The sequence below is a fragment of the Monodon monoceros genome, unplaced genomic scaffold, assembly GCF_005190385.1.
Source record: "Monodon monoceros isolate NGI ecotype Baffin Bay Population unplaced genomic scaffold, NGI_Narwhal_1 Super_Scaffold_1, whole genome shotgun sequence".
NCBI lineage: Eukaryota > Metazoa > Chordata > Mammalia > Artiodactyla > Monodontidae > Monodon > Monodon monoceros.
The window spans coordinates 59899774-59912394 of record NW_021703765.1 but is presented as its reverse complement, the minus strand read 5'-3'; the positions used below and the strand labels follow the sequence as shown (position 1 = coordinate 59912394).

General features: G+C 48.5%; 1 protein-coding gene across 1 annotated transcript in view; it reads right to left on the bottom strand.

Moving 5' to 3' along the window:
- Positions 1-12621, bottom strand: part of LDLRAD4 (low density lipoprotein receptor class A domain containing 4) — a 308963-nt gene that overhangs the window by 108002 nt on the left and 188340 nt on the right. The window contains 1 exon segment of the mRNA XM_029216505.1: positions 12221-12361. Within this exon segment, the coding sequence (XP_029072338.1) occupies positions 12221-12361 (141 nt within the window).

The following is a 12621-nucleotide window of genomic DNA, read 5'->3' as shown; positions in this document are numbered from 1 at the left end:
TCCGTGGTTGGGCCTCTGGGGCGGGGTGGGGGTGGGGGGGTGGGTACCTTCTGCAGGACAGGACACATGCTGTGATGACTGAATCTCAGTTCTATTTCTGCAGTTCCTCAAAGAGGGTCCCTTCCAAGCTTTACTGCAGACCCTCTTGGGTAATTTTTCTGAGGCAAATACATGACTAAGGACATGGAGTCCAACAACAAGGCCCCTCCCAGCTGAGCTGCATCTGCTCTGCCTGTCAGTGCCCCTCCCCCCATAACTTCATTCTGAGAGCACAGACCCACCCCGCCCCCACCCCATTCAGACTGTGAGTTTTCGTGGGTAGAAAGTCACTACTTATGTCACATAAATCCCACTCCTAGCACTGGGGAAACACTGAGCAAAGCGACCATCGGAAGGTGCTGTGTCCCAGGGTGCAGCCGAGTGGGTGCTCATGAGGGCTCCACCTCCCTGCCTCCAGCACCATTAGCAGAGTGGCCGGTCAAGAGAGCCAGCTCTGGAACGTTCTCAGAGATTCATCAGAAAAGAAAGCATGCCAGGTGAGTCTCTAAAACCCTCCCTAATTAAGAGGCTAAACCCTGGAAATAAGCAGTCAGGACACACGGTGTCAACCGGAGCAGCACCAGGCTCAGCAACACACACGACTGATCCGGTCCCTCGTCTGCGTCCCACCGTTCAGGCTAGGGCGTGTCTGGGTGAGATCACTCGGCATCCTGCAGCGGCGGAGCGCAGTCTAAATCAACAGCACCATCCACTTACACCTCTCCCTTCACGCTCTCTCTAATGCCTGATATTAGTTGAGTTTGTACGAAAGCTGATCCGAAAGAGAGGGCCTCTTCTCTCCCCCGACACTGCATCCCCCTCCCCCAGGAAGCAGACTCGCATTGATTTCTGTCTGATTACACGAGGGCCTGCCCTGACTTTCCCGTTACTTAAGCCGGCGTCTCAGTGCGTGTCCTCAGAGACCGGGCTCCGCTCAGGCAGGGCCGTCTAGACAGTATTCATGACCCATCTGTCTGGCAGGCCTGTGGACGGCAAACTCTATTAGAACTGAAGCCGCGCCTCCCGCCCGCTCTCCCTTTGCAAAGCAGGAATCTGACACTGAAAATTACTATCATTGTTGCAGTTCTCAAAATAGCACTGCCAGACTTTCATTAACATCCACGCTAGACTACTAAATATTTAAAGAAGTGGATAAATTTCATCTGAAGTGGGACAGCCCCGTACACATGAAAGCAGTAACAGAATCAAAATGTAAATCTAAGAGGTAGTTTTTATCCAGTAAATTTAGTGTCACAGCAGGAGGAAAGGAAGCCTAGGGTTTACTGAAACTCCCTCCCATTTGTTCTCTGCCTTTGTTTATTTGAAAAGGCAGAGTTGCCTTCCAAGTTCTTACAAGATTTTAATTGACAGAAAACCGTCTTGGAGAAACAGAGGCACAAACCAAAGGGGCGGGCGGGGAGGGGCCCTTCTGGCATGAAGGAGGAGGGTGAGCCTGCCCCTCTGTGGGCGGCGGGGTAGCTGCTGCACCCTGACCTTGTTTAAATGCCATCCTGGGTCATTTACACACAAGCCAGTAATTGTTTTGCCATGGATTCCTTTTTTAAGCTGAAAAAGGGGTGGGCAGCCCTGTCAAAAGAACACACACTGCTGTGCAGAACAGCTTGGTTCAAGCAGAGCGGCCTCTACTACTGGCCTTGACCAAGGCAGGAGCCACCCCACCAACATCCCTGCCCTGGGGCAACACAACGCACTGGGAGACCATCCCACCCTCCCTGTGGAGGCCACATCAGAGTGTGATCCACTGAGGGCATCTGGAGGGGCCACAGAGCTCACAAGACCCAGCGGTGCATCAGGGGTACAGGGCTAACAGTCCACGTCTGACTAAGGGGGGGGCTCTGTGCTCACAGCAGGTGAAGGAGAGTAAGCAGTGGCAGAAATGGAGGCACCCTGTTCACTGGGTCCCACCAGCTCCCGTGTTCACATTTCCACCCTCCTGATCAGAAAGGAAAACGGAAAGGGGAACTGACTTCCTGCAGGTCATATATATATAGGACACAGCTGGGCGGAACTGAAGAAGGGATTAATTACTCCAACAATCTGTAGAGGAAACCTGAAGGAACTCAACAAAACCAATGATCCCTGATACAGTAGGGATCTTGGGTTAATATTTTGGAATCTACTTGAAAATCCAGGATGAAATGAAGATTACCATCGTCTATATATCAATTAAAAACTGCCATATAAACAATTGCTCTTGGAGCCCTCACTTCTATGGGCCTTCATAATAATACATTGTTTGTTTGATCTCCACCCTACAAACCTTTAAAAACTGATGCGTAAATCCTTATCCTACTAAAAAAATATCATGAAAAAACAAAAAACAAACACCTAGAAGCAAAAACAAACAAACAAAAACCACAGCCTGAATTTAGTTCCTCGCTTCAACATGTTCTAGCTGGGTGACCCTGAATAAATTACTTAACCTCTCTGAGCACTGTTCCCTAGGCAACCTTTCTAGATTTCTAGGTTTTGAGATAAATTACATGATGCATGTAAACAGCCGGCACTCAGCAAATGGCAGCTCTCTGCCCACCTCATCCCCATCCTAAGAAGCCACAGGCCTTCAGATAAATTCCTTGCACCGCTAATCATCAGAGAAGTACAGCTATGTTGCTGCTTTGCTTTTGGTAAGTGGTGATGAGATGAGTGGGAAGCAGCAGCGGGTGAAGCCCCGGCTGGTGCGTCCTGGCGCCCGGCTGTCAACATTTAAGATGAGGAGGGAGTGGAGGGCTGGCCCAGCACAGCGCCCTCCGCAGCAGCATTCGGGCTACTCTTCCACAGGGCCTTTGCTGAGAAACACGAACTACTTCGAAAGACAAGATTGAGAGCAACAGCAAGAGTTTAATGTGGACTGTCTGTCAGAAAGTAGTACTGTGTCAACGTTACATTTTCTGGGCTTTGGTAACTACACTATGGTTATGGAAGAGAATGTCTTTTTCTTAGGAAATACACATTTAAGTATTTTTGGGTGAAGAGACATGGTGCCTGCAACTTACTACGTGCAAGGCATTATTCTAACTGCTTTACCTAAACTATTTTACTAAATCCTTAGAACAATCCTTTGAGGGAGATACCAATACTATTATTGTCTTTGTTTCACAAAGGAGAAAAATCAAGGTATAAGGAGGTTCAGCAACTTGCCTAAAGCCACAATCAGTGAGTGGGGACTGCAGACTGTAACTCAGGGCCTCATCTTGGATTTTCTAGTTGGAACAAACTGCAGGCCCAGCACCGTTTGCAGGGCTGTTTACAGCACAGCCAGCAGCAGTACAAAGCCGGTCCCAGGGACACACTGGCAGGAAGCGGGACCTGCGCTGGTAGACTGACCAGGTCACTGATGTGACAAGCAGCACACCCACACGTGCCAGCACACGCGCACCTAATCTAGTCAAGTCACCTCTGGGCCCCGCACAAACCAGCCCTTCCTGTGCCCCAGGAGGGCTTGTCTCCCAGGGGCTCTGCACTGGGAAACCGAGACCCCAGTAGAGCACAGGGCATCCTGCCACACTGCTGGCCACAGAATGAACCCCAACTAGAGTAGGGACATACTCCAGTGAGTTTGGGTGTTGGCAGTAACCAATATACACCGTAATGACAGACAATTTGGGGAACAGACCTTACGTCCCCTCTCTCTGTGTCCTATTCACGCAGGCTGCCAGGGCTGAATAAGTATTCTCACCCTCCAGGTCTACTTGCAGGGCACTAGGCCACGCAAAACACAAGTTTTCTTCATCCTCCGGTCCGACTTGAGTTTTCAAAAATAATCACATTCAATAATCTGCAAAAATACTGATTCACTATGCTGTACACCTGAAACTAACACAATATTGTAAACCAACTATACTTGCATAAAAAATTTCTTTAATTTTTAAAAAGCTTATCAAACAGGAACAGAGCCCTATAGCTAATATAGAAATTAAATTTGCAGTTAAAAGCATTTGTACAAAGAAAACCCTAAGCCCAGATGGCTTCAATGGTGTATTTTATAAAATATTTGAAGAAGAAATAATAGCAATTCTACATAATCTCTAAACTATTGATGCATATAACACAGAGGAAAATCAAAATAATTATGCTGGATGAAAGAAGCCAAACAGAAGAGTGTGCACATTATGATTCCAGTTATATAAACTCTAGAAAATACAAGCCAATCTATAAAGACACCAATCCATCAGTGGTCGCCTGGGGTGCAGACAGGGAGCTAAGACAGGAAGGGACCACAGGAGAGTGACAAACATGTTGGGCAGATGGACACACCATGGTTAATTTGTGATGGTTTCATGGGTATATTCCTATGTAAAACTTACCAAATTGTAATTGCTAAATATGTGCACTTTCCTGTGTGTCAATTATTCCACAAAAGCTGTTTAAAGATAGATATATAGCCAACTGAAAAAACATAAAGTAAAAAAAAAAAAAAAAAATCACATTCATCCATTCACTCAGCACGTATTTATAGGGCCACTCACTGTATATTGTATACACCACACACTGTATACTATATATGCCATGCAACGTATACTATATATGCCACGCACTATGGGAGGCACTAAGGCTACAGCTGAAACCCTTGTAGTCACTGTTCAACTAAGGGCCATGCTGACAGCTTGCTGGGAAGTAACAGAGGAAGGATAAATGGTTTTCAATTCAATTCAACAGATCCTTTTCAAGTGCCGACATGTACAGTCCATGCTTCATTAGGAGTGTCAGGGCTTCCAAAGATGTGAGCACAGCCCCTGTCTTCAAAGAGCTTAACACTTGAAATCATTCTTGTCCACATGTGATGATGAAGCAAAACAGTCAACACCTTAAGAGGGACACAAGATGTTGTAGGGTTCCAAGCAGGAGAAATTATTTCTGGTAAGGGATAGTGACCAATCAGGAAAGTGACCAACCTGATGTAACTGGCAAAACACTAAGACAGAAAATACCAAAAGGACTGTCTGGTCTGGGGGTGGAGGAAGAAATAACTGGTTCAGCTTTGAATGCTCAGGAGTTGGAGAGGTTTGGGAGAAGCCTTACGAGCAGAGTTGGATACTTCATCTGAGCTGGAGATAAGAATACGGGCGTGGCTTTGATGCCAAGTGGTGTCTAGAATTCCACAGACAAGGGCAAGGACCAGGCTGGAACCTGGCGGACAGAGGAGCCGCCACAGAGAAGGAGCAGCCGGAGGTGTCCAGGGAGACTTGGACCCTAAGGGAACGGAGAATCTCAAAGAGGGGATGATAAACCTTACCGACTATGGAGAAAAGGCCAGAAAGAGAAGAAATGGGAAGAAAAAAAAAAAAAATCCATGGGATCTGGCCGTGAACAAGCAACCCAGCAAAAGCAGCCAGGGGAGAGCAGTGGTGAGTAAGAAGGGGCTGGAGAGGGCGGGTGGGGGCGAGCTGAGCTGCTCCAGGAGGGAAAGGGACAGGGAAGGCCCGGCCAGGGCAAGCGCAGGGGAGGGCTCCACCCAGGAATGGCAAGGACCTGAGGGCTGCTCGGGCCCTCCCTAACAGAGGCCACGCTGCCCTTGGGTCTGCGAGGCTGATGCAGCAGCGGGCAGTGGGCTCAGAGGCACAGGGCGGTCAGAAGGCACTTGGGGAAGTCAGAGGGAGGAAGGTGAAGGTGAGGGGCCTGGAGGAGAAGGAAGGATCAGCCAGGGGAGGCGACAGAGCGGCTGGTGAGACCCCTGGTGCTGGGGAACAGGACTCTGCACTCCTGGAGTCTCACTTCCTTGAAGTTAAACAGGCCACTGAGAATCACAGAATCCTAGATAAAATTGTAACAGGGAGGAGGCAATCCTGACTCCATCTTGGATCTGTTTCTTTTACTTTAACCTTTGCTTCCCGCTGCTTTTGTTCACTAAAAGGATACTGTCTAGCAGACCTACGAGAGAATGGACTTGAGGACATAGGGAGCGGGAAGGGTAAGCTGGGACAAAGTGAGAGAGTGGCATGGACATATATATACTACCAAACGTAAAATAGATAGCTAGTGGGAAGCAGCCGCATAGGACAAGGAGATCAGCTCGGTGCTTTGTGACCACCTAGAGGGGTGGGATAGGGAGGGTGCGAGGGAGGGAGATGCAAGAGGGAAGAGATATGGGGGGATATATGTATATGTATAGCTGATTCACTTTGTTATAAAGCAGAAACTAACACATCATTGTAAAGCAATTATACTCCAATAAAGATGTTAAAAAAAAAAAAAAGGATACTGTCTATACACAGTGGCCTGCCTCAGGGAACCCTGTCCCTCTGCCTGAATGTTAAACCAAAGTGCCTTTGTTCAGCAAAGCATTCGGACCCTGTCCACCTGTGGATGGCTGCAAGAAAGAAGAAATTAACACATCCCCTCCCCAAGGCTGGCCATTCCAGGAGATATTTGCAAAACTTACGGCCTTTTTACTTTACTTCCTCATCTCCTCCCCCTCTGTTCTATGAAAGAAACAGGCATCCAAACCCCAATAAGATGGTTTTTAGGACACACTAGTCTGTCATCTTCTCTGTCTGCCGGCTGTCCGAATAAAGTCGTATTCCTTGCCTCAACACCTCGTCTCCCAATTTACTGGCCTGTCATGTGGTGAGCAGAGCGAGCTCGGACTCAGTGACAAAACCTGGGAGCTGGTCACACCCAAGTGCAGCAGAGGTTGTTCCTAAAAAGGTTCCATGTACACAACTAGACATTTTAATTTGTCCGTTCAGAATGACACTGATCACCTCTGAAGCGCTAGAGGGAACCTTCTCGTTATTAAGAAAACTGATGCAATATGAGATCTACTTCCTGGTAATCACATAGTAAATGGGAGTTTCTCTTTATAGAAGTATCCCCACTAGTAAATGGAGAAAAAAGGGCAGAATTAGGTCATGACTGCTTTGCAACCCCCCAATGACTGACGATAATCACATAACAGAACGAGCCCCCCGATGTGGACAGCAGGACCTCAGAGTGCCTTCATTCACACCTGAGCCTCCCCAAACTTGGAGACCCGACCATTGACAGACAGGAAGCCTGAGAGGTGGTGAGCACACGTCCCGGGGAAGCGGGGCACAATCTGGAGCGTGAGACACTGCCACCAGACAGTCCACACCTTCCACCCAGATCAAGGCGGTGGCTGGGTGTGTGTGTGTGTGCGCGTGTGTGCGTGTGTGTGTGTGTGCGCGCGCGCGCGCGGCCCAGATAGGAAACACTCCTCAGGGGACAGCACAGCATCCTGGAACAACGCTTAGGGCCCCTTTGGATCCTGCTTCAAACAAACTGTAAACATAACAAAACAATTTATAAGACAGCTGGAGGAATATGAATGTTATTAGAGAATTATCGTTAATGAAATAAACAAAAAATAAAGGTCCGGTCTCTGTGAAGCCTGGTTGTGAATAGGTTTCTACATGGTTACGAACATGGTCCCAAATACACAGTGCTGATGTTCAGTGACTCGCTGTGCGGATGTCTCTGTACACTGCACGTGACTCAAGATGTCACACTGACACCTTGAACTCACAGTGCTGTGTGTCGACTCTATCTTGACAAAGCTGAGTGAGTGGGTGAAGGAATAAAGTCCTGGGGAGGCGGGGAGCAGACAGCCAGACATGGGGCACAGGGGAGCACAGCTCGGTGACAAGGAGAGTGCCAGTCCCTTTGGAAAAAACTGACGAAGGTGGGAAGAGCTGGAGAGCTGGTTTGGGAAGAAAGACACTCAGCTCAGATTTTAATGTGCTGAATTTATCTTATTTGGTAGTTATTACCCTAAACAGCCCTGGGCAAAAAAACAGTTTCCTTCTGAAAAGTCCTGAAGTTAAAATCCTGGCTGAATCGGGGAACTTTATTAGCATCAGCTCATCTGACTTTGAGATTACGTTTACTAGGCCACCAATGAAGAAAGAAGCAAAGAGCCACCAGTAACGGTGAGAGTGCCACCCTCTCCTCCCACCGCCCCCCCCATGTCGGACCCCCTCATTCACTGGAGGTGAAGCTGTCGCAGGGACCCCTCTGTGCTCACCAGCTCCAGGGCATGACTCCTGAGCAGTGACTGAGGAAGGCCTGCTCTTGCCAATGCCTTCAAAGCACATGGTTCCTTCAAGGCTGCTCAGTGCCTGCTTCTCAGAAGCCAGAGAAACTGCTCCCGCCACCAAGATGTGGCACAGGGGCTTCAAAGAGTAGTGGGTTTGCGGAGCCAAAGCCCAGTGAGGAGGGCCAGCATCACAGGCGACAGGCAGGCTGTGCAGCTGGGGACCCAAGGTCCGTCCCTTCAGTGACAAGGGCAGGAGGTGTGGCGTGACTGGCTCGCTCTCTGCCTCCAGCCTCCCGCCAAGGCCTCGCTCACCCACACTCCACTGTCCTTGGCCCTGACACCCAGCACGCCTCCTCTGCGAAGCCAACGTGACCACGTCCCAGCAGAACGGTCCTCTGTGGACTCCTGGACCACGAATTGCTGGGGCCACTCGGCTTGGTAGCCTGTGTTCACGTTGAGTCGTCTTTGTACGAGTGTCTTTCAGTTCCCCAAAAGACACTCCTTCTCATTGAGGTGGCTTCTCTTGTTGCACAGCATGGGCTCTGGGTGCGTGGGCTTCAGTAGTTGTGGCTCGCGAGCTCTAGAGCACAGGCTCAGCAGTTGTGGCGCACGGGCTTAGTTGCTCCGCGGCATGGGGGATCTTCCCAGACCAGGGCTCGAACCCGTGCCCCCTACATTGATGTTCAGTGACTCGCTGTGCGGATGTCTCTGTACACTGTACGTGACACCAGGGAAGTCCCTCAGAAGTACAATGTTTTGATGGAGGAACAGAAAAGACATGGGAAAAGCTGGCCACAGCATTTCCCTCTTCTGTAAAAAGATGAACCAGCAAGACGCCTTCCCCGTGAAACACTTGGCATAGCCCCGTCCCCACACCTGTGCAGGGCCTTGGGGCCCACTGAACCAGGGGCTCACCTCAGGCCACGGATCAGCAAGGCAGAGAAGCAGTGAGACCACTCAGGAAGGAAAAGTTTCTTACAGCTACTATAAGGGCTTCTATTATCATTAGCACTGCTGCCTTCACAAATGACAGTGACATTTTCTTTCTAACCTTAATTCATTCTAAATTTTAGCAAATATGAAATGAGAGAGAGGACCAAGACACCTGAGCCAGGGCGCATGCCCACAGCCAACAACACAGGCAGAAAACTGATTCCACCCTGCTTGAACCTAAGTGCGATCAAAGAGTAGAACACTGAGTGTTTCCCTTATTTGGGTACAAAGCAGATCAAGTAAATGACTCTTGTTCTTAGACAGGAATAAGGAGAAAGCACTCTTTGTTTTCTTAGGATGCATTAGTCTGTAGACAAGAAGTCCTGTAATATTCCAAGTTCCCAAGGCAGGGAGGAAGTGGCGCCCCCAACAGAGGTACGCCTGCTGCAGACGCAGGCTGGTGGGCCCTGCAGACCCCCTCCCAAGTGGAGAGCATCCAAGCCCTGCCGGGCAGCTGAGGGGGAGTAGAACAGCCTTTGCTCTGTGCTCTTGCCTGGCAGACCAAGGGAAGGAGAGTACAGTCATTCGGTACCCAATCACCCTGCAGCAGCACAGAGGAGAGAGCAGCCACAGCAAGCCCATATGTGATGAGAGGCCCCTGAGCCAGCAGGGGAGCGAGGACTGTGGGCCAGGCCCAGCAAACCCCCTTCAGCTGGCGGCTCCCCAGCAGGCCTTCTGCAGGGGCAGAGGAAGTGGGAAATGCCCAGAACCTCTGAGGATGAACTCGCCTGTGGATGCCTGGAACCCATGCTCCACCTGAAGGAGGCTCTGCCGTGCAGACAGACGGCAGCTGTCACGGAGGTCCCCTCCCCAAGATGTCCCACATGGCAAGCAGGGATGAAGACAGATGAGACGATGATGCAGACCGCACTCTTCATGTGTGTTATTTCATGTAAATCCTCATAGCAACCTTATATGGCAGAAATTATTCTCATTTTGCAGAGTGAGAAACTAAGCCTTAAAGGGGTTCAGGTGCTTCCTTAAGCTAGAACTAGAACCCAGGTTAACCTGAAGCCACAGCCCTCATCCTGCCCTTTGTCATTGTGTCTCCTGACTTTCCAATCTTCTTAAAAGACAGCATATTGTAAACAGCCTCCCATTTTGGCTACAAGGGCACAAGCCTAGTTACATCTGAACACTAGGGACCAATAGCTTGCCAACAGGATCTTAAGATTCCTCTATTAGGATACAAACTACTATATATAAAAAAAATAAACAACAAGGTCCTACTGTACAGCACAGGGAACTATATTCAATATCCTGTGAGAAACGAGAAACCATAATGGAAAAGAATATATATATGTACAACTGAATCACTTTACTGTACAGCAGAAATTAACACAACATTGTAAATCAACTATACAAACTCTCAGAGCTCCCTGGGCAATGCTGAGCCACTTACAGATGTAACTGCTTCACCTGGCTTCTAAGCAAAATTAAAGTGTTCACATTTTAAAAAATGAATGGAAAAGATATCTGGAAATCCGCTTTATAAACCAGGAAATACTGATGAGAAAGGGGAAGAGGCTGGGAGGAAGGGACACCGCAGGACTGCAGCAGTGGCAGGACCTACGTGAAGGGGAAACACCTCCGGGAAGTGCCCCTGGGCAGAGGCCAGAGGTGCGTCCTGCCTGCTTTTCACAGGAGCTCCGACCAGGCGAGACCCCACGCAGCGTCCTGATGTCCTACCCACCGTCTGTTGTGTAAGTGTGTACGTTACTCAAGTCTAGAGAACACAAGTGAGATGTTGCCTCCACTCTGCTCTTCTCCTTCTAAGACCCCGGCTTGAGGCTGACTGGCCTGTATCAAGTGCTCGGTACCAACCAGACTCTAAGTGCTTCCTGTGGACCATCCCACTTAATCCTCACGCCCTCCATGCAGATGAGGCTCAGAGCTGCCGGACGGGGCCAGGCAGGCATGGCTCACTGAGGGGTCCCTTCCTCCTCTGGGTCTAGGCAGGCATACTGAGCAAATTACAGTGTTGACGACCACAAAGGCTACTGCAGAAAACATCGCCAGAGGAAGCATATGGACTAAACACCAAGAAAGCACACAGCTCACCTTAAACTGTCTTCTCAAAGTATCGAGATGGGACTCTATAAGAAGGCTCAATATAAGAAAATGCAAACTGACACAACAGAAACGACAGCACAATTAGACTCCCGATTTAGTAGGAATAAGTAGCAGGCTTAAAACTCACAGCTTTCCCCCAACATAAAAACACAGTGGGAATAGAGAAAACTGCTTCTCTTTTAAAATCCCCTCCCATTTCACATTATAGGATCAGTATTACATAGTCTGATCTCTAGAACAAAAATTTTAGAATCTGTAAATAAAAACAAATATAACTTCTCACAATAATGTCAGTAAAAGTGGGGAGAGAAGTCACATGTTTCCTGAGATGATCTCAGTGGGAAGACCCCTGACGAGGGTCAGTGCTGTAAAACATCCGTGACCGCAACCCGCTTCCCTCAGCCCAGGAAACACAGGAGGCAACAAGCCACTTCCCTACGAGAAGTTTTCCCTAAGAGAAGTTCGGCAGTGTTTCCAAACCACCTTCTTGCTCCTTCCGCTTCATAAAAGCCATGAGATCAAAAATGAATGAACTTTGTACTCGGATTTCACCTTCTTCCAGTTCAAGAAATGCTCACAGCCTCAGTCTGGGAATTCACACAGGGAAACATCTCACTCAGGTTGCTTTCCATCCAATATCAAATAGAAAAACACATCTTCGCAACCTTTTTTAAAAGTCCCATATAAACTTTTTCTATTTTCTTATTTTAATTACTAGTTTAATTGTGGACCCTCTATGTACCTTTCTTTGCTTATTTAAAATTATTTTTAAATTATTGTTTAAAATTACTCTAAAAAATTCTACAAAACCAGTATGAAGAATACTAAGTCAATATATTATTTCTTGGGATCAGTCACTGCTTCTAGATAAGCAGTAGAAAGCCTCTACCAAAACACAGGCCGCTCAAAGTGGAAGAAACTTCTGACTCTCAGACACACCATATTTCTATCCTAAAAGAAAACATGCCCTTTGTGAAAACACAAACCTCTTCTCTTAACCAAAAAACAACATCCTTCCCACTTCCCCAGGTCGCTGCCTCCTAACCATCCCCAAACACAACCAACTGAATGATACCAAGGTGAGCGGGAGGGACTTACAGCTGAAGATGCCCGGAGGTGGATGTTCAGTCACCAGGAGACAGTTTTCTTCATCACTGTTGTCCCCACAGTCGTTCTGTTGGTTACAGACCAGTGAACCAAGATACAAGCATTGCCCGCTGGTGCAGGTGAATTTGCACTCTGAAAAAGCACAATATAAAGCATGCAGTTGTCAATGCCAGCCTGATGCTCTTCAGCTGCTACTTCTCCTTCCCTATCTGTGTGCCATGATGGTCTGGGCACTCAGTCTACCTGGAGAGCCCAGGGAACAGAACGCAGACACAGACTCTTTCGGTAAGAGCTCAGGGGCACTCGGGGCCTGCCATAGCTCACTCACCCCACGCCTCTGACCCACAAAATAGTAACATGATGTGCCCAGCAAGTCATGACTATGGGACTCT